This window comes from Pristiophorus japonicus, chromosome 16 (genome assembly GCF_044704955.1).
Source record: "Pristiophorus japonicus isolate sPriJap1 chromosome 16, sPriJap1.hap1, whole genome shotgun sequence".
In the NCBI taxonomy this organism is placed as follows: domain Eukaryota; kingdom Metazoa; phylum Chordata; class Chondrichthyes; family Pristiophoridae; genus Pristiophorus; species Pristiophorus japonicus.
The window spans coordinates 126,007,925-126,030,374 of NC_091992.1; the positions used below are offsets into that span (position 1 = coordinate 126,007,925).

The 22,450-nt window shown below is 44.7% G+C and overlaps 1 protein-coding gene across 6 annotated transcripts in view; it reads left to right on the forward strand.

Annotated features, from left to right (window-relative positions):
- Nucleotides 1-3,664: 3,664 nt before the first annotated feature.
- cep131 (centrosomal protein 131) overlaps nt 3,665-22,450 on the forward strand; it is a 135,942-nt gene continuing 117,156 nt past the window's right edge. For 4 of the 6 annotated variants that reach the window (XM_070857826.1, XM_070857830.1, XM_070857829.1 and 1 more), the window contains exons 1-2: nt 3,665-3,972; nt 20,737-20,928. In XM_070857826.1, coding sequence (XP_070713927.1) covers nt 20,761-20,928 — 168 coding nt within the window. In that variant the 5' untranslated portion in view covers nt 3,665-3,972; nt 20,737-20,760. Of the gene's footprint in view, nt 3,973-13,067; nt 13,151-19,125; nt 19,214-20,736; nt 20,929-22,450 lie in introns of all 6 variants that reach the window. The other 2 variants (XM_070857828.1, XM_070857827.1) reach the window with 2 other exon arrangements.

Below are 22,450 nucleotides of genomic sequence, written 5' to 3' on the forward strand. Positions count from 1 at the left end.
TTCCTTGGGCAGAGAATTACACAGATTCACAACCCACTGGGAGAAGAAATTCCTTCTCAACTCGGTTTTAAATTGGCTCCCCCGTATTTTGAGGCTGTGCCCCCTAGTTCTAGTCTCCTCTACCAGTGGAAACAACCTCTCTGCCTCTATCTTGTCTATCCCTTTCATGATTTTAAATGTTTCTATAAGATCACCCCTCATCCTTCTGAACTCCAATGAGTAAAGACCCAGTCTACTCAATCTATCATCATAAGGTAACCCCCTCATTTCTCGAATCAGCCTAGTGAATCGTCTCTGTACCCCCTCCAAAGCCAGTATATCCTTCCTTAAGTAAGGTGACCAAAACTGCACGCAGTACTCCAGGTGCGGCCTTACCAATACCCTATACAGTTGCAGCAGGACCTCCCTGCTTTTGTACTCCATCCTTCTCGCAATGAAGGCCAACATTCCATTCGCCTTCCTGATTACCTGCTGCACCTGCAAACTAACTTTTTGGGATTCATACACAAGGACCCCCAGGTCCCTCTGCACCTCAGCATGTTGTAATTTCTCCCCATTCAAATAAAATTCCCTTTTACTGTTTTTTTCCCCAAGGTGGATGACCTCACACTTTCCGACATTGTATTCCATCTGCCAAACCTTAGCCCATTCGCTTAACCTACCCAAATCTCTTTGCAGCCTCTCTGTGTCCTCTACACAACCCGCTTTCCCACTAATCTTTGTGTCATCTGCAAATTTTGTTACACTACACTCTGTCCCCTCTTCCAGGTCATCTATGTATATTGCAAACAGTTGTGGTCCCAGCACCGATCCCTGTGGCACACCACTAACCACCGATTTCCAACCCGAAAAGGACCCATTTATCCCGACTCTCTGCTTTCTGTTCGCCAGCCAATTCTCTATCCATGCTAATACATTTCCTCTGACTCTGCATACCTCTATCTTCTGCAGTAACCTTTTGTGTGGCACCTTATCGAATGCCTTTTGGAAATCTAAATACACCACATCTATCGGTACACCTCTATCCACCATGCTCATTATATCCTCAAAGAATTCCAGTAAATTAGTTAAACATGATTTCCCCTTCATGAATCCATGGTGTGTCTGCTTGATTGCACTATTCCTATCTAGATGTCCCGCTATTTCTTCCTTAATGATAGTTTCAAGCATTTTCCTCACTACAGATGTTAAACTAACCGGCCTATAGTTACCTGCCTTTTGTCTGCCCCCTTTTTTAAACAGAGGCGTTACATTAGCTGCTTTCCAATCCGCTGGTACCTCCCCAGAGTCCAGAGAATTTTGGTAGATTATAACGAATGCATCTGCTATAACTTCTGCCATCTCTTTTAATACCCTGGGATGCATTTCATCAAGACCAGGGGACTTGTCTACCTTGAGTCTCATTAGCCTGTCCAGCACTACCCCACTAGTGATAGTGATTGTCTCAAGGTCCTCCCTTCCCACATTCCTGTGACCAGCAATTTTTGGCATGGTTTTTATGTCTTCCACTGTGAAGACCGAAGCAAAATAATTGTTTAAGGTCTCAGCCATTTCCACATTTCCTATTATTAAATCCCCCTTCTCATCTTCTAAGGGACCAACATTTACTTTAATCACTCTTTTCCGTTTTATATATCTGTAAAAGCTTTTACTATCTGTTTTTATGTTTTGTGCAAGTTTACCTTCGTAATCTATCTTTCCTTTCGTTATTGCTTTTTTAGTCATTCTTTGCTGTTGTTTAAAATTTTCCCAATCCTGTAGTTTCCCACTAACCTTGGCCACCTTATACGCATTGGTCTTTGATTTGATACTCTCCTTTATTTCCTTGGTTATCCATGGCTGGTTATCCCTTCTCTTACCACCCTTTTTTTTCACTGGAATATATTTTTGTTGCGCACTGTGAAAGAACTCCTTCAAAGCCCTCCACTCTTCCTCAATTGTGCTACCGTTTAGTCTGTGTTTCCAGTCTATTTTAGCCAACTCTGCCCTCATCCCACTGTAGTCCCCTTTGTTTAAGCATAGTACGCTCGTTTCTGACACAATTTCCTCACCCTCAATCTGTATTACAAATTCAACCATACTGTGATCACTCATTCCGAAAGGATCTTTTACTAGGAGATCATTTATTTTTCCTGTCTCATTACACAGGACCAGATCTAAGATAGCTTTTCCCTTGTAGGTTCTGTTACATACTGTTCTAAGAAACAATCCCGCATGCATTCTATGAATTCCTCCTCCAGGCTACCCCGTGCGATTTGAGTTGACCAATCGATACGTAGGTTAAAATCCCTAATGACTACTGCCGTTCCTTTTTCACATGCCTCCATTATTCCCTTGATTATTGCATCGCCCCACCGTGAAGTTATTATTTGGGGGCCTATAAACTACGCCCACCAGTGACTTTTTCCCCTTACTATCTCTAATCTTCACCCATGATTCAACAACAAATGTACATCCCTGTGTGGCATAGGAATAAAAAGGGAACATGGCTCAACCATGGCTAACAAGGGAAATTAGGGAAAATGTTAAATTCAAGGAACATAAGAACATAAGAACATAATCTGCCTATGGGAACCACTGTAAGAAATTGGTTCTGTTAAAACACTCTAGTCCTGGCCAATATTTATCCGTGAATCAACATCACTAAACCAGATTATCTGGTTATTAACACATTGCTGTTTGTGGGAGCTTGCTGTGCGCAAGTTGGCTGCTACGTTTCCTACATTGCAATACTTCACAGGCACTTCATTGGGTGTAAAGCGCTTTGGGATGTCCTGAGGTCATGAAAGGTGCTATAGAAATGCATATCTTTATTTTTTTAATGTCTTATGCTAAGACTGGCACTGGGAAGGGGCAATACTTTTAGATAAGAGTCCAAAAGTAGATAAGAGTCTTGGCTACCTGCAGGATTGACCGTAAATTATAATCTTGCCTTCATTGAATGGGACTCTAGGCCACTTCATTGAGAAGAATGGTGAAACTTCTGATGCCTTTTCAAATAAAATTGATTTAAAAACTGGACAAAGTGTGTAGTGGTGTGGGGGCAGGGGGAGAGAATAACTTCACAAAAGTGTATTGGTTCCGAGCAATCTGCCCATTATCACATCGCTGTTTGTGGGAACTTGCTGTGCGCAAATGAGCGCTTCCTACATTTACAACAGTGTCTATACTTCAAAAATGACTTATTGGCTGTAAAGCACTTTGGGACGTCCTGAGGTTGTGAAAGGCGCTATATAAATGCAAGTTTTTTCTTTTCTGAACAATTCCAAAAGGAACTACTACAAATCTGGAAAATATTACTTTTAGTAGAAAAGCAACAACTTGCATGTTCTTTCAACAATATCTATAATTTGTATTGCTCCACATTATTGCAAATACACTTTAGAGGTGGGGATGCATAGTTCAAACCCTCAGTGGCAGCATCCTTGCACATTGTGCAAGTTGAGCTATGTGGAGTTTGCAGGAGGGCAGAAGCAACGGCAACCTTTGTTGTGTGTGTGTGTGAGAGAGAGAGAGAGAGAGAGTGCCCGGTCAATCTAGCGTGCTGGCGGAAGCGCAGCGTGGGCTGATTGACGTGGGTCTCAGCCAATCGGCAGCCGGCCGCCGGGGCCAGCGGCCAACAGACGGCAGAGGGGGGCGGGAGCTGGGCGGCGGTGAAGTTTGGTTGCAGGCCGCAAGCTCGGTTGCTAAGTGGCGCTGGGTCGGGAGGCGGTGGCTGTGCCACCACAAGCGGCTTAAAAAAAATACAGGACAAGCACCGCTGCAACGTGCAGCAGTGGGGGATTTTCGTCTGTGGCTTTGTTTTGTGGTTGTGGCGTTGCACTGTATCGTTTCTGATGTAAACAATTATAATGTTACTTTAGGCCGAGGCTCTTTTGCTACAAGTTGCCAACACAGGCCCGGGCTGGTTACTTTGAGCTCCTATGGTTGCCTTTGATGTCACTCCATCTGCATCGTGTTGGGACAAGACCGGTAAGGTGGCCAAAATATGATACTTTGTAAATAAAATGCTTTATGTGAATTCTTTAACAGCCCTTTTTCCTGCCATCGTTAGATTTTACAGGACTGATTTCCAGGATGAGGGTCTTCAGTTATGCAGATAGGCTGGAAAAGCTGGGGTTGTTTTTTTTTCCCTGAGAAGAGATTTGATCGAGGTGTTCAAAGTCACCAGAGGTCTGGTCAGGGTAGATAGAGCGAAACTGTACCCGTTTGGTGGAAGGGCCGAGGACCCCCAGGACACAGATTTAAGGCGATTGGCAGAAGAACCAAAGGCGAAGCGAGGAAAATCTATTTTACGCAGCGAGTGTTTAGGATCTGGAATGCATTGCCTGAAAGGGTGGTGGAGGCAGACTCCATTGTGGCTTTCAAAAGGGAATTGGATAAGTACCTGAAGGGAATCACTTGACAAAGGCTAGGGGAAAAGGGCTGGGGATTGGGACTTGCTGAAGTGCTTGCACGGGTTCGATGGGCCGAATGGCCTATACTGTAAACAATCTATGATTTTATCTTGGGACTTGGGTGGGATCTGTCTCTCGCACCCTCTCTCATGCTCTTATGGTTGAACCCCAAGCATTTGATGCACATCATAGATGATTAAATCTCTATTTAATCTCTAAAGGTTTTCCTGTCGAGGGATTAAATAGTGGATCATGCTTGTGACTGTTACCAGTGTTGCCTATGGTAACGTCAGACTCAGTCGAGAAGGAAATGGCCTTGGTTCATTTGCAGCCAAATAAAACCTAGAAAAATCTAGGTTATTGCCAAGATAGTTTACGGGTTTTAGAGCTGGATTAGTTTTTAAATGTAGTTGGCTAGTTTTAAAGTGAATGAGAATTATTGTGGAGGATTTACAGTCAAAGTGTGGATGTTCTCTAACTTCTTGTACTTGCAATAGATTCTCTTCCTCTATTAAGTAAAACAGACAGGTTTTTTTTTGATACCTAATGGACTGTCTGATACATTGCATCTATTAAAAATAGTACCTATTGGTCCAAACTCTCGACATACAGTAAACATAACTTCACATAGATTTATTACAGCAAGAATGTCAGTTTGTCTTTTAATTGCCGCCCTGCAGTTCATAAAAACGTGATGCGATCCAGGGTACTCAGCAAATCCTGGTCTGAAATCACCATTTTATGGTTTACAATCAGTATCGTTTGTCCCTGGCCAGACTTGTGCTTGGAACTGGGCCAAATCTAATGCCTGCCCTTGCTATAATGGCTCCCATTCATATCCATACCTTCTGTGACAGAGTGAACAATTAGTATGCTTCTTGACTAATTTAAGGAAATACTTAAATATCCTCAATGTCTACAAAGTACATTGCTGTGACTTGATTATAATTTTCTCGCAGGTCACAGCAGTTGACAGGGACTTAATTCTGCTATCCCACTTGTAAGATCATTTGTTTCCCTCTAAAGTAAAAAAATCCATGAATTTGTGAGCTATGTAGATGATCGTTAAGAAAGAAAGACTTGCAATTATACAGCACCTTTCACGACCACCGGACAGCTTAAAGCACTTTACAGCTAATGAAGTACATAAGAACATAAGAAATAGGAGCAGGAGTAGGCCATTTGGCCCCTCGAACCTGCTCCGCCATTCAATAAGATCATGGCTGAGCTGGAGTGTACTTTTGGAGTGTAGTCACTGTTGTAATGTAGGAAGCGCAGCAGCCAATTTGCGCATAGCAAGCTCCCACAAACAGCAATGTGACAATGACCAGATAATCTGTTTTTATGATGTTGATTGAGTGATAAATGTTGGCCAGTACGCCGGGTAGAACGCCCCTGCTCCTCTTCGAAATAGTGCCACGGGATCTTTTACGTCCACCTGAGAGAGCCGACAGGGCCTTGGTTTAACGTTTCATCTGAAAGACAGCACTCCCTCAGTACTGCAGTGGTCAACTGAAATTGAATTAGAAAGCAATAAACCAATTGAGGGGTTCATGTTAGATCATAAACACATTGGCCTGCATCACAACAGTAAGTGTGCTGCAAAAAGTACTTCATTTGCTGTGCAGAACTTTGGGATGTCCTGAGTGTAGAAAAGACACTTTATAAATGCAAATTCGTTCTCAATTTTTTTTGTGTTTTACTTGCTACCTTCTGTTTAGCTTTTCTGTGAGCTTGACTCAAAATATTCCTGGTTCATAATCCCTTACCAGCTATGGAAACATAAAAGAACATAACATAAGTATTGTGTTCCTAACAAAGATGAGGCTGCACACAGAGACGTCAAAGTAACAGTGACCTCAGTCTTTAATAAGACACTCCAGAGTGAGGAACAGGACTTAGGGGCCGGCTTATATACAGTGCGCCCAAGGGATGCTGGGATCCCTTGGGACTTCAGGGGATGAGCTCCCTGGTGGCGGAATGTGGAAGTGCATGCATTACAGATACACAACATCACTCTTCCCCTTCTCCCCCCCCCGCAAAGTCAAAGTGAAAACTATTTACAAGGTGAGGCGGTCGGGAGCCTTTCTTTCCCTGGTGGACCGCCTTGGTACAAATGTCTGTTCTGGTGTGTTGGCTGTGCCCTCACTGGGCTGGCGTGTTGTTGGCCCTGCAGGGCTGCTGGGTGAGCCTGGCCTTGCTGGGCTGTTGGGTGTGATGGGTTCGATTTCCTGGTCCGGTGTGGTGTCGTTGATCATTTGGGTATGTGTTGTGGGCTCGAAAAAGGTGGTGTCTGCTGTGGGTTGTTCAGGGCAGTCTGTGAACCGCAGCCTCGTTTGGCCCAGGTGCTTTCTGCAAATTTGTCCATTGTCTAGTTTGACGACAAACACACCCTATTCCCTTCTTTAGCTATCACCATGCCCGCGATCCACTTGGGACCATGTCCATAGTTTAGCACATACACAGGGTCATTCAGATCAATTTCCCATGACACAGTGGCGCGACCATCGTTTACATTTTGTTGCTGCCGCCTGCTCTCTACCTGATCATGCAGGTTGGGGTGAACCAGCGAGAGTCTGGTTTTAAGTGTCCTGTTCGTGAGTAGCTCAGCCAGGGGCACCCCTGTGAGCAAGTGGGGTCTCGTGCGGTAGCTGAGCAGTCATTGGGAGGGTTTGGAGTGAGCCTTCTGTGACTCGTTTAAGGCTCTGATGGTTTGTACTGCCCGCTCTGCCTGCCCATTGGAGGCTGGTTTAAACGGGGCCGAGGTGACATGTTTGATCCCATTGTGGGTCAGGAATTCTTTAAATTCGGCACTGGTGAAACATGGCCCGTTGTCACTGACCAGTATGTCAGGCAAGCCGTGGGTGGCAAACCTGGCCCTCAGGCTTTCAATGGTGGCGGTGGCGGTGCTTCCCAACATTATTTCACATTCAATCCATTTTGAAAAAGCATCCACCACCACCAGGAACATTTTACCGAGAAACAGGCCCGCATAGTCGACATTGATCCTCGACCATGGTCTGAGGGCCAGGACCACAAACTTAGTGGTGCCTCTCTGGGCGCGTTGCTCAACTGAGCACGTACGCTGCATTGCCGTACACAGGTCAGCGTCGATACCGGGCCACCACACGTGGGATCTGGCTATCGCTTTCATCATTACTATACCCAGGTGTGTGCTGTGGAGATCCGAGATGAACGTCTCCCTGCCCTTTTTGGTGGCACTACGCGGTTACCCCACAACAGGCAGTCTGCCTGAATGGACAGCTCGTCCTTTTGTGACTTGATTGGCTCTTACATTTCAACGGGGATGCTGGCCCACCTCCCATGCAGTACACAGTTTTTTTTACTAGGGACAGCAGAGGATCTTGGCTGGTCCAAGTCCTAATCTGGCGGGCCGTGACAGGTGATTTATCATTTTCAAATGCTTCCATGACCATCAACAAGTCTGCGGGCTGCGCCACCATCAACAAGTTTTCAGGCTGCGCCATTTCCACCCCCATGGTGGGCAATGGTAGCCAACTGAGAGCATCCGCACAGTTCTCGGTGCCTGGCCTGTGGTAGATGGTATAGTTATACGCTGATAGTGCGAGTGCCCACCTTTGTATGCGGGCTGAGGCATTTGTATTTATCCCCTTGTATGAGGGGCTTGTGATCGGTTTCCAGCTCAAATTTGAGGCCAAACAGGTACTGATGCATTTTCTTTACCCCGAACACACATGCCTCTTTCTCAATCATGCTGTAGGCCCTCTCAGCTTTAGACAAGCTCCTGGAGGCATAGGCGACAGGTTGCAACTTACCCGCAACGTTAGCTTGTTGTAATACACACCCGACTCCGTACGACGACGCATCACATGCTAGCACAAGTCTTTTACACGGGTTATACAATACAAGCAGCTTGTTGGAGCATAAAATGTTTCTAGCTTTCTCAAAAGCAATTACTTGTTTTTTTTCCCCCCATACCCAGTTCTCACCTTTGTGCAATAACACAAGTAGGGGCTCTAAAAGAGTGCTTAACCCCGGTAGGAAGTTACCAAAATAGTTGAGGAGTCCCAGGAACGACCGCAGCTCCGTGACATTCTGTGGCCTGGGCACGTTCCTGATAGCCTCTGTCTTGGCGTCTGTGGGCCGAATGCCATCCGCCGCTATTTTTCCTCCCCAAAAACTCCACTTCTGTTGCCATGAAGACGCATTTCGACCTCTTCAGCCGCAGCCCTACGCGATCCAGTCGCTGGAGGACCTCCTCCAGGTTTTGTAGGTGCTCAACGATGCCCCGACCCGTGACCAATATGTCGTCCTGAAAGACCACTGTGTGTGGTACCGACTTGAGTAGGCTCTCCATGTTTCTCTGGAAGATCGCTGCAGCCGACCAAATTCCAAATGGGCATTTGTTGTAGATGAACAGTCCCTTGTGCGTGTTGATGCAGGTGAGGCCCTTCGATGACTCCTCCAGCTCCTGCGTCATGTAGGCCGAAGTCAGGTCTAGCTTGGTGAATATCTTGCCTCCTGCCAGCGTCGCAAATAGGTCGTCTGCCTTAGGTAGCAGGTATTGGACCTGTAGCGAGAAATGATTAATAGTTACTTTATAATCGCCCCAAATCCTGACCGTGCCATCACTTTTGAGTACTGGAACAATCGAGCTGGCCCACTCGCTGAATTCCACTGGGGAGATGATGCCCTTGCGTTGCAACCTGTCCAGCTCGATTTCCACTCTCTCCCTCATCATGTGAGGTACCGCTCACGCCTTGTGGTGAATGGGTCGTGCCTCTGGGACCAAGTGGATCTGCACCTTCGCCCTGGAAAAGTTTCCAATGCCTGGCTCAAAAAGGGAAGGAAATTTGTTAAGGACCTGGGTACATGAGGCCTCATCGACATGTGATAGCGCTCGGATGTCATCCCAGTTCCAGCGGATTTTGCCCAGCCAGCTCCTTCCAAGCAGTGTGGGGCCATCGCCCTCGTAGGTGACCTTGACCATGGTGCTGTCCAGGATAGTGAATAAGCTCTTTGGTGTACGTTCTCAGTTTCGTGTGGATGGGGCTCAGGGCTGGTCTGAATGCCTTTTTGCACCACAGTCTCTCAAACATCTTTTTACTCATGATGGATTGGCTAGCGCCAGTGTCCAGTTCCATGGCTACGGGTAAACCATTCAATTTTACATTTAGCATTATAGGTGGACATTTCATCGAAAATGTGTGCACCCCGTGTACTTCAGCATCTGCCTCTCTGAGGCTCGAAAGTGCTTTGATCCACCATGGACCGATCTTCCTCTGCCACGTGGTGGTTAGCGGGTTTTGCAGAGCTTGCAGCTCGTTTGCAAGCTCGTTGGAGGTGCCCCATTGTTCCACAGCTCTTGCAAACATACCCTTTAAAGTGGCATGAATAGGCTGAATGGAAGCCTCCACAACGCCAACAAGGTGTGAATTGCCTCGCATTCATCCTTTGTTGGGGACTCAGTCATCTGGGTCACCTGAGGCCTGCTGGCAGTTGCAGACTCGTAATTTCTGCCCTGTACATTTCTGCTCGCAAACACAGTTCCAGTTAATTTATGAACATTGCTAGCACTTGTATGCTGAGAGATTTGTTTGGTATTATCACTGGTGGACATAAACGCCTGTGCTATCACAATGGCCTTGCTGAGGATCGGTGTCTCTACAGTCAAAAGTTTTCGTAGGATGGTCTCGTGGCCAATGCCCAGTACAAAAAAGTATCTGAGCATCTGCTCCAGGTAGCCATCAAACTCACATTGTCTTGCAAATCGTCTTAGCTCGGTGACGTAGCTCGCCACTTCCTGACCTTCAGATCGCTGGCACGTGCAGAATCGATACCTCGCCATCAGCACGCTCTCCCTTGGGCTAAAATGCTCCCGAACCAGTGTACACAGCTCCTCATACGACTCATCTGTGGGTTTCACTGGAGCCAGAGGATTCTTCATGAGGCTGTAGTTCGGTGCCCCGCAGACTGTGAGGAGGACCACTCTCCTTTTTGCAGCGTTTCCTTCTCTGTCCAGCTCGTTGACTACAAAGTACTGGTCTAGCTGTTCGACATAGGCTTCCCAGTTCTCACCCTCCCAGAACTTCTCCAGGATGCCCACAGTTTGTTGCATCTTTGTGTTGGATTCGTATTCTTGTCGCCAGTTATTGTGTTCCTAACACAGATGAGGCTGCACACAGGGAGGTTAAAGTAACAATGACCTCAGTCTTTAATAAGACACTCCAGAATGAGGAACAGGCCTTAGGGGCTGGCTTATATGCAGTGCTCCCAAGGGATGCTGGGATCCCTTGGGACTTCAGGGGATGAGCTCCCTGGTGGCGGAACATGGGAGTGCATGCATTACAGATACACAACAATAAGAACATAAGAAATGGGAACGGGAGTAGGCCGTATGGCCCCTCGAGCCTGCTCCACCATGCAATAAGATCATGGCTGATCTGATCATGGATTCAGCTCCACTTCCCTGCCTGCTCTCCATAACCCCTTATCGTTTAAGAAACTGTCTCTTTCTGTCTTAGATTTATTAAATGTCTCAGCTTCCACAGCTATCTGGGCAGCGAATGCCACAGATTTACAACCCTCTGAGAGAGAAGAAATTTCTCCTCATCTCTGATTGAAATGGGCGGCCCCTTATTCTCAGATCGTACCCTCTAGTTCTAGTCTCCCCCATCATTGGAAACATCCTCTCTGCAGCCACCTTGTCAAGCCCCCTCATAATATTATACGTTTCGATAAGATTCTTCTGAACTCCAACCTACTCAACCTTTCCTCATAAGTCAACCCCCTCATCCCCGGAATCAATCTAATGAACCTTCTCTGAACTGCCTCCAAAGCAGTATATTCTTCCATAAATATGGAAACCAAATATGGAAACCAAAATTGCACGCAGTATTCCAGGAATGGCCTCACCAATAACTTTATATAGCTGTAGTAAGACTTCCCTGCTTTTATACTCCATCTCCTTTGCAATAAAGGCCAAGATACCATTGGCCTTCCTGATCACTTGCTGTGCCTGCACACTATCCTGTTGTGTTTCATGCACAAGTACCCGCAGGTCCCGCTGTACTGCGGCACTTTGCAATCTTTCACCATTTAAATAATAACTTGCTCTTTGATTTTTTTTGCCAAAGTGCATGACGTCACACTTTCCGACATTATACTCCATCTGCCAAATTTTTGCCCACTCACTTAGCCTGTCTATGTACTTTTGCAGATTTTTTGTGTCCTCCTCACACATTACTTTTCCTCCCATCGTTGTATCATCAGCAAACTTGGCTTACAGTTGTAGTATTTTTCTATTGAATTGTTTCAAAAGGATGCATAACCAAGAGTCTGTAGAGTTTAGTTATCTCCTACATTGCAATTAGTGGCCTGTCCATAAAATATCCTGTGCTGAACGAGGCACTTTCCCCACAGGTAGAAAGGGAAAATTTGTTGCTGAATCATCTCCAGCAACTTGTGCAGAAATCTTTCACCGCTGGGTGACAGTGGCAAAGGCATAAGCTTGTGATGCAGCAGCTTTTTCGTGGCATTGGACTGGTGGAGAAGAAATAACACAAAATGGGAAACTCACTTAAAGCAAAGGTACTAAAGCATGGCTACATTCTGGACACTCAGGAAACTAAGCACAAGTACCTCAGGAGATAGCTTGTTGAATCGCACCGTGGTGCATCTCCCGCTGAAAGTTGATTGCTTTTTAAAATATAAGCAGATCAATTTTTCTAAATTTTGGATACTCCTAACTTAAAGGGCCGAATAAAGGCCTTTCAGGACCTCTAGATGTCACAAAGCATTTCACATGAATGACGTACTTTTGAAATGCAGTCAAATTTGTTTGATAACCTTCCTTTGAAGCGCCTTGGGATATTTTATAACGTTCAAGGCGCTACATGAATATAAGTTGTTATAATGTAGGGGAACATGGCAGCCAATTTGCAAACAGCAATAAGATAAATGCCGAGATAATCTGTTTTAGTGGTGTTGATGGAGGATAAATATTAGCTAGGACAATACGAGAACCCCCCTGCTCTTCCTTGAATAGTGCCGTGGTATTTTCTATGCCATCTGAGATGGGGGCCTCGGTTAAACATCTCAACCGAAAGACAGCACCTCCACTAGTGTAATGCTTCCTCAGAACTGCTCTGGGAGTGTCAGCCTACATTATGTGCTTAAATCCTGGAGCGGGACCTGAATCCGTGATCCTCTGATAAGGAGGAAAGATGTTACCACTGAGCCAAGACTGACATCTAAAGTTTTTTCCAGAATTTTTTTGTCGGGTATTACCTTGCCATTACCTCCTGCAGCTTTCAGTCGGTTTCTATGTTTTTATGTAGTTATTGTCTATTTTGAAGAGTTACCTTTAACATCATGAAGCTTTGTAGAATGTAATGGGATACTGGCATTTATATATAAGAACATAAGAACATTAGAAATAGGAGCAGGAGTAGGCCATTTGGCCCGTCGAGCCTGCTCCGCCATTCAATAAGATCATCGACCTCAACTCCACTTTCCCGCCCAATCTCCATATCTTCATAAATGATGAATAGAAAAAAATGATGCTCCTCCTAGTAGTTTAAGAAAGATATTAACCAATTTATTTTAAACATGTTAATAGCCCTGTTAAAATTGTGATGGAAGTAATTTCATATGAATGCATTGAGTATTTGTATATTATTATTCCAGTGTGTCATTTTAAAGCCCCTGCATCCCTTTAAAGAGATTCTATAGAAACATACCACATCTGTAAACCTTTGTTTGTCTTGCCGGTAAGTGATTCTGCATTAAGATTATTTTTAGTAAAACATTTTAGAAATAACATAGACATAGACATAGGAAATAGGTGCAGGAGTAGGCCATTCGGCCCTTCGAGCCTGCACCGCCATTCAATGGGTTCATGGCTGAACATGCAACCTCAGTACCCCATTCCTGCTTTCTCGCCATACCCCTTGATCCCCCTAGTAGTAAGGACTACATCTAACTCCTTTTTGAATATATTTAGTGAATTGACCTCAACAACTTTCTGTGGTCGAGAATTCCACAGGTTCACCACTCTCTGGGTGAAGAAGTTTCTCCTCATCTCGGTCCTAAATGGCTTACCCCTTATCCTTAGACTGTGCCCCCTGGTTCTGGATTTCCCCAACATTGGCAACATTCTTCCTGCATCTAACCTGTCTAAACCCGTCAGAATTTTAAACGTTTCTATGAGATCCCCTCTCATTCTTCTGAACTCCAGTGAATACAAGCCCAGTTGATCCAGTCTTTCTTGATATATCAGTCCCGCCATCCCGGGAATAAGTCTGGTGAACCTTCGCTGCACTCCCTCAATAGCAAGAACGTTCTTCCTCAAGTTAGGAGACCAAAACTGTACACAATACTCCAGGTGTGGCCTCACCAAGGCCCTGTACAACTGTAGTAACACCTCCCTGCCCCTGTACTCAAATCCCCTCGCTATGAAGGCCAACATGCCATTTGCTTTCTTAACCGCCTGCTGTACCTGCATGCCAACCTTCAATGACTGATGTACCATGACACCCAGGTCTCGTTGCACCTCCCCTTTTCCTAATCTGTCACCATTCAGATAATAGTCTGTCTCTCTTTTTACCACCAAAGTGGATAACCTCACATTTATCCACATTATACTTCATCTGCCATGCATTTGCCCACTCACCTAACCTATCCAAGTCACTCTGCAGCCTCATAGCATCCTCCTCGCAGCTCACACTGCCACCCAACTTAGTGTCATCCGCAAATTTGGAGATACTACATTTATTGCCCTCGTCTAAATCATTAATGTACAATGTAAACAGCTGGGGCCTTAGTACAGAACCTTGTGGTATCCCACTAGTCACTGCCTGCCATTCTGGTCCTGTCTGCCAACTAGTTCTCAATCCACATCAGCACACTACCCCCAGTCCCATGTGGTTTAACTTTGCACACTAATCTCTTGTGTGGGACCTTGTCGAAAGCCTTCTGAAAGTCCAAATACACCACATCAACTGGTTCTCCCTTGTCCACTCTACTGGAAACATCCTCAAAAAATTCCAGAAGATTTGTCAAGCATGATTTCCCTTTCACAGCTCCAAGTCAGCATGGATTTATCATGTCACCTCTTTCCAAATGCGCTGCTATGACATCCTTAATAATTGATTCCATCATTTTACCCACTACCGATGTCAGGCTGACCGGTCTATAACTCCCTGTTTTCTCTCCCTCCTTTTTTTTTAAAAAGTGGGGTTACATTGGCTACCCTCCACTCCATAGGAACTGATCCAGAGTCTATGGAATGTTGGAAAATGACTGTCCATGCATCCGCTATTTCCAAGGCCACCTCCTTAAGTACTCTGAGATGCAGACCATCAGGCCTTGGGAATTTATCGGCCTTCAATCCCATCAATTTCCCCAACACAATTTCCCGACTAATAAGGATTTCCCTTAGTTCCTCCTTCTTACTAGACCCTTTGACCCCTTTTATATCCGGAAGGTTGTTTGTGTCCTCCTTAGTGAATACCGAACCAAAGTACTTGTTCAATTGGTCCGCAATTTCTTTGTTCCCCGTTATGACTTCCCCTGATTCTGACTGCAGGGGACCTACGTTTGTCTTTACTAACCTTTTTCTCTTTACATATATAGAAGCTTTTGCAGTCCATTTTAATGTTCACTGCAAGCTTCCTCTTGTACTCTATTTTCCCTGCCCTAATCAAATCCTTTGTCCTCCTTTGCTGAGTTCTAAATTGCTCCCAGTCCCTGGGTTCGCCGCTATTTCTGGCCAATTTGTATGCCACTTCCTTGGCTTTAATACTATCCCTGATTTCCCTTGATAGCCACAGTTAAGCTACCTTCCCTTTTTTTATTTTTACGCCAGACAGGGATGTACAACTGTTCATCCATGCGATCTCTAAATGTCTGCCATTGCCCATCCACTGTCAACCCCTTAAGTATCATTCGCCAATCTATCCAAGCCAATTCACGCCTCATACCTTCAAAGTCACCCTTTAAGTTCTGGACCATGGTCTCTGAATTAACTGTTTCATTCTCCATCCTAATGTAGAATTCCACCATATTATGGTCACTCTTCCTCAAGAGGCCTTGCACAACGGGATTGCTAATTAATCCTCTCTCATTACACAACACCCAGTCTAAGATGGCCTCCCCCCTAGTTGGTTCCTCAACATATTGGTCGAGAAAACCATCCCTTATGCACTCCAGGAAATCCTCCTCCTCCGTATTGTTTCTGGTTTGGTTAGCCCAATCTATATGCATATTGAAGTCACCCATGATAACTGCTGCACCTTTATTGCATGCACCCCTAATTTCCTGTTTGATGCCCTCCCCAACATCACTACTACTGTTTGGAGGTCTGTACACAACTCCCACTAGTGTTTTCTGCCCCTTGGTATTCCGTAGCTCCACCCATACCGATTCCACATCATCCAAGCTAATGTCTTTCCTTACAATTGCATTAATTTCCTCTTTAACCAGCAACGCCACCCCGCCTTCTTTTCCTTTCTGTCTATCCTTCCTAAATGTTGAATACCCTTGGATGTTGAGTTCCCAGCCTTGGTCACCCTGGAGCCATGTCTCCGTGATGCCAACCACATCGTATCCATTAACTGCTATCTGCACAGTTAATTCGTCCACCTTATTCCGAATACTCCTCGCATAACTTTGCCTTGTCTTTTCTTTCAGCATTTCCTATAATGTATCCCACCCAAAGTACAATGCATTACTGTAACACTGTCAGATTTATTAGTAAAACAATGATATTTTATACTTAAATAAGATTCCAAAATTTGAGTGTCGCTTTAGTGTTGTTAAATTATGCTCAACAATTGTAAAGGAAAATGTCTAGGCTTCAGTTTGTCAAAAATTCATTTATTAAACTCAAAAACATAGTTTATAACATTCGAAAGATATAGAGAATAAAACGAAACAGAAAAAGAAGCCTCTTGACATTGTAAGATTTATATGGAGAACCAAGTGAATATAGAGAGTACAGAGAAGATCTTTAATAAAAGGGAATGAAAGGCAAAGAGAGAGTATGAGAATAAATTAGCGGTTAGCATAAAAGGGAGCCCAAAAGTCTTTTATAAACACACAAATTGTAAAAGGACAGGTAGGTCTGATTGCGGACCAAAAAGGAGATTGATTTGTGGAGGCAGAGGGCATGGCTAAGATATTAAATGAGTACAGGTTGAACCTCCTTTATCCGGAACTCCATTATCCGGAACCACCCCTCGTTTGGAACCATTCCCGGATGGCACACGCACACAAGGCAACCAGTCAAAATCCTCAAAATATCAATGAAAAAAAAACGTGCCCATTTACACTTACAGACCCACAATAAATTTACCCCAAATCCTCAAAATATCAATGTAAAATAAATTTACCCAACTTTGGAGCCAACACCCTCTGGGCCCGATGGCCCGCCAACTCCACACTGACTGACAGTTGTTCCAGCCAATCGGCGCACACACACACTGAAAACACGTGACTTCCCCTTATACCCCTCATTCGGAACAGGCCAGGTCCCGAGGGTTCTGAATAAGGGAGGTTCAACCTGTACTTTGCATCTGCCTTCACTGGAGAAGTGGATGCTGCCAATGTAGCAGTAAAGGAGGAGAGAGTAGTGATATTGGATAGGATAAAAATAAAGAGGAGGTACTTGAAAGGTTGACAGTCCTCAAAGTAGAAAAGTCACCTGATCTGGATGGGATGCATCCTAGGTTACAGAGGGAAGTAAGGGTGCAAATTGCGATGGCTCTGGCCACAATCTTCCAGTCCTCCTTGGATATGCGGTTGGTGCCATAGGACTGGAGGATTGCAAATGTTACACTCTTGTTTAAGAAAGGAGAGTGATAAATCCGGCAACGACAGGACAGTCAGCCTAATGTTGGTGGTGGGGAAACAATTTAGAGACAATGATCCGGTACAAAATTATTTGGCATTTGGAAAAGTACCAATAAATGAAAGCCAGCAAGGATTTGTTAAAGGCAAACCGTGTTTGACTAACTTGATCCCAGTGCTTGATGTACAACGGCCGATTTAGCGCCCCTGTCAGTTCTTCGACCGATTCTGACGAATTTCTGAACGGAAGGCGCTAAAAGTACCGCTCCGCCTGGATTAATGCCGCAACAGAGGCGCCACCGAATTCCTTCCCCCTGGGGTTGAAAGATTTAATTTGCAAAAAAAGAAGCAAAATTCTAAATACCTGGATTAAAAATAAACCTATCATCCCAATGCTTGATGCCAGGTAATGGGTAGCAACCTGCGAATAAGAATGTGAGTTTAGAGTGAATTTTTATTACATGTTATTGTGCTTTCCAAATTAAAGCTACGTTTCTTCAGTTATTTTGTTGAAATTGATGTTGCCAATTTCCCAGTTAATCCTCACAGAGCAAGTTAAAAGCCATTTGGTTGGTAAGGTGTCAAAATAGAAAGTTCATTAAATTGGATTTGGCAGCAATGTTCTCTGTAAGCTGCGCTTTGTTCTGCGCGGCCTGTTTCTTTTGGCGCGTGGTCCCTTTAAACTTCTGCACGTGTGCGGTGTGTACAATGGAGAGGCTGGTGAGCGGCCTTCGCGGGAGCGTTCCCATTACTGCACAGTGCAGAGGCTACGTTGGCACAGTTGACCACTTTTGTGCCTTTGCTCACATAACACTTTGTCAGAGATGACATTATGCTCAGCTCCAGAGATTGGCCATCGACTCCAAGTGAACATTACAGACAGCAAATTAATCTTATTCATTGGGTGGGATGAAGTGGCTAGGGTGGAAACCAAGTGATAACAAAAGATTGGTGATTTAAAAAAAATGTTAGCATTCTTTCAGTTCTAAAAGTGCTTTTTCTTCCCCATTCTTTGTTTTTTTGCTTGTATGCATATTGTAACCTTCTTGGATGAGAGGGCAGTCATTTTTATTTTCACACTCTGTTGTCACCTGATGGGCATGAGCAGTCATTGTCGAATGCTAAGCCTCTTTTCCTTGGTCTGGATTAAGCCGACCATCATCATCATCATCATAGGCAGTCCCTTGAAACAAGGGTGACTTGCTTCCATGCCGAAAAGGGATGAGTTCACAGGTGTTTCAATGAAGGACCTAATATTCTGGATCCCGAACTACATCTTGAAGGGTGGAAGATGCCTGTGCGTGGATTTTTTTAACGTGTGGTGGCCGTTGCACCCCAGCCACCACACGGGCTTGACAGAGCTAGATCTTGGTCCAGTGGCAAGGGTTAACCAAGACGACTGGAGACCAGCTCTGCTGCACGGACCAGCTTGAGGCTGACAGCGTGCAGTGGGTCAGGCTGAAGTGCTAGTGCTGGCCAGAGAGAGGGTGGTGAAAGGGCCCTTTTTGTTTGCTGTATATTCAGCGTGCCAAGAAACAGAATAAAGCCAGTTTGAAAGTAGTTCACGCAATAAACAGCTGAAAATTTAATCTTTAATGTACAATGCTTTGTTCCACTTGGAAGGTTGTATTCTCGATACAAGAGCTCCAAGGTGAGCTCTAAACCTTGCAGAATTCTCAAACAGTACTTGCTGCTGACCATCAGAATCCTGTGTGTTGTGCCAGAGATCCTTGTTTTGGCTGTTTCACACAAGCAGAACTATTTTTGGGGGTTGATAACACAAACTGTGACGTCTACTTTGACTTTTGCTCTGAGTTGGCACTTTCAAACAAAGCTGCAGCAAGATTTGTTTTGGGTAATGATGGCATAAATCCTTTGCATGTCCTTTGTCCATCAGATTCAGCTCACCTTGAGGTTGCGATTGACAATATCTTCATGACTGGGCAGATCCTCAGCTGTCACCAGCAATCCAATACTTTTAAAAGGTTGATTACTTTTTAGTTTAATTTTTATTTTGGTCTGTTTTGCCCTCTGAGTTTTTATAATTATAATACTGTTTTTGGCTGGGTCACATTGAACTTTTAAAAAAAAAAAAAATTTTGTTAGGTATTTTGATCAGATTTCTCTGGTATCATTTACCTGTATGTACTTGTGAGAGAAATCCACGAAGGCTTCCTGATGGATTAGTGAGCCAACAATAACAGTATGTGCACTTGAACAGTGCCTTTAATGTCGTAAAGATGCTTCATAGAGACATAATCAGACACAAGTGGACACCGACACAAATATGGAGATGTTGGGATGGGCGACCAAAAGATTGGTCAAAGAGGTGGGTTTGAAGGAGAGCCTTAAAGGGAGAGGTAGAGGAGGAGAGGCGGAAGGGTTCGGGAGGGACTTCGAGAGCACAGCCTAGGCGGCTGCAGGCATGGCTCTCAATGGTGGGGGAAGGGTGCACATAGGGCTAGAGTTGGAGGAATGGGGAGTTCTGGAAGTGGGGTGGAGGGTTTGTAGGTTTGGAGGAGATTAGAGATGGGGAGAGGAAAGCCATTGAAGGGATTTCAAATTTGAGGCGTTGTGGAACCGGGATTCAATTTGGGTCAGCAAGGACAGGGGTAATGGGCAAGTGGAACTTGGTGTGGGATAGTCAAATCTGGAGGGTTTCAGCAGCAGATGGGATGAAGCAGGAGCAGAGGTGGCCAAAATGACAGAGTTGGGTGGCTTTCCACTGAGCGATTAGAAGTAACATTCTATTTATATAGTGCTTTATCATATGTCCTTAAAAATGTCTCAAAGCTGGAATAAATTAATAAGTTACTTTCAAATCCAGCGACGTACACTTTCGGAAATGTGACATCTATTTTGTGCACAGTGAGATCCCACAGGCACCAATGAAATGAATGACTATGCTGTTGATTGAAATTGAAATGTTGCTTTGGACACCAGGTGAACTCTAATTCTCTGACTATTGTCGTGGGATCTATAATGGATTGGAACAGGCAGATAATGCCTTTGTTTTAATATCTCACCTGAAGGACAACACTGCTGACAGTGCAGCACTTGCTCAGCACTGCACTGGAATGCCAGCGTGGATTGTAGGGTCTGTTCTTGGAATGGGCTTTCCACCCGCAGACTTCCAACTCCAAGGCAAGGATACTACTCTGTGAGCCAAGCTGACGTGTTTAGACCAGAAAGGTTTTGGATACAGTGCTTGGCCTGTGTTGTTAACTGATCTCAGCTGATGTTACTCAACCTGTTTGTTCGCTCTGTTGCTCACTGATGTTTTCTAGCACACGCTGTAACAAAATCTTCACTCGGGAAGTTAGCAAATGCATTGGCCAGTTTAACGAATAAAGTATTCATTATGTTTAAAAGCTAGATGAGGCCTTGAGAGTGTATATGTTAAGTTTTTCATTCTGAAAACTGCAAAAGGATGTTTATTATTTTAAAGTGTTAAAGTACTGGATTCAAAAGGCAAATATTCATATATCATTTTTAAATTTAATTCCAGGCTGCTTTTTAATGTGCGTTCACGATGAATACTTCACGAAGCAGTTCTTCGTTCCTCGGTGACGGATTTGATCTTAGCTTGACTGGTTCACAGTTATCCATGTCCAAACGCCCCAGCAGTGCTTCACCTGCCAAACAGCTAGCACGCTCCACCTCTGTCATCTCTGAGAACAAGGCCAAGAGGAATACTTCGGTAAATAATGCAGATGGAACCCGAGATGTAACTTAATGCAAGTTTTTTTTTAAAGAATAAAAGAAAGCCATGCATCTTGTTTTGCATTTGTCGCCTTTCACCACCACTGGGCGTCAAAGCCAACGAAGTGCTTTTTGAAGTGTAGTCACTGTTGTAATGTAGGAAATGCAGTAGCCAATTTGTGCACAGCAAGCTCCCACAGACAACAATGTGATGATGACCACATAGAAACATAGAAAATAGGTGCAGGAGTAGGCCATTCGGCCCTTCGAGCCTGCACCACCATTCAATATGATCATGGCTAATCATGCAACTTCAGTACCACATTCCTGCTTTCTCTCCATATCCTTTAGCCATAAGGGCCACATCTAACTCCTAATAACCTTCGGAAGTACGAGGGGACCGAGGGTCTAGTGGGAAGGAGGAACTGAAGGATATCCTTATTAGGCGGGGCATTGTGTTAGGGAAATTGATGGGATTGAAGGCTGATAAATCCCCAGGGCCTGATAGTCTGCATCCCAGAGTACTTAAGGAAGTGGCCCTAGAAATAGTGGATGCATTGGTGATCATTTTCCAACAGTCTATCAACTCTGGATCAGTTCCTATGGACTGGAGGGTAGCTAATGTAACAGCATTTTTTAAAAAGGGAGGGAGAGAGAAAACGGGTAATTATAGACCGGTTAGCCTGAAGAAGTTTTTTCCTCATCTCGGTCCTAAATGGCTTACCCCTTATCCTTAGACTGTGACCCCTGGTTCTGGACTTCCCCAACATCGGGAACATTCTTCCTGCATCTAACCTGTCCAATCCCGTCAGAATTTTATATGTTTCTATGAGATCCCCTCTCATTCATCTAAATTCCAGTGAATATAAGCCTAGTCGATCCAGTCTCTCTTCATATGTCAGTCCCGCCATCCCGGGAATCAATCTGGTGAACCTTTGCTGCATCCCTCAATAGAAAGAATGTCCTTCCTCAGATTAGGAGACCAAAACTGTACACAATATTCAAGGTGTGGCCTCACCAAAGCCCTGTACAATTGCAGCAAGACCGCCTGCTCCTATACTCAAATCCTCTCGCTATGAAGGCCAACATGCCATTTGCCTTCTTCACCGTCTTCCGCCTGCCAACTTTCAATGACTGATGTACCATGACACTCATCTGTTTTTAGTGATATTGGTTGCGGGATAAATATTGGCCAGGGCACCAGAGATAACTCCCCTACAGTTCTTTGAAATAATGCCACGGGATCTTTTACATCCACCTGTGAGGGCAGACGAGGTCATAGCTTAACCCCTCATCCCAAAGACGTCACTTTTAGCAGTGCAGCACTCCCTCAGTACTGCACTGGAGTGTCAGCCTAGATTTTTGTGCTCAAGTCCGAATGTGATGATTCCTGGTGAGGTAAACGCAGTTGCTCCATCAGCCTTCTGGTATCACACCCAAATTGCTATTTTGCAGGCCATTTAAGCTTAGCTTTAACTGTGAAGTGAATTACAGCTAAGTCCCTTACTGCCCTCACCTGA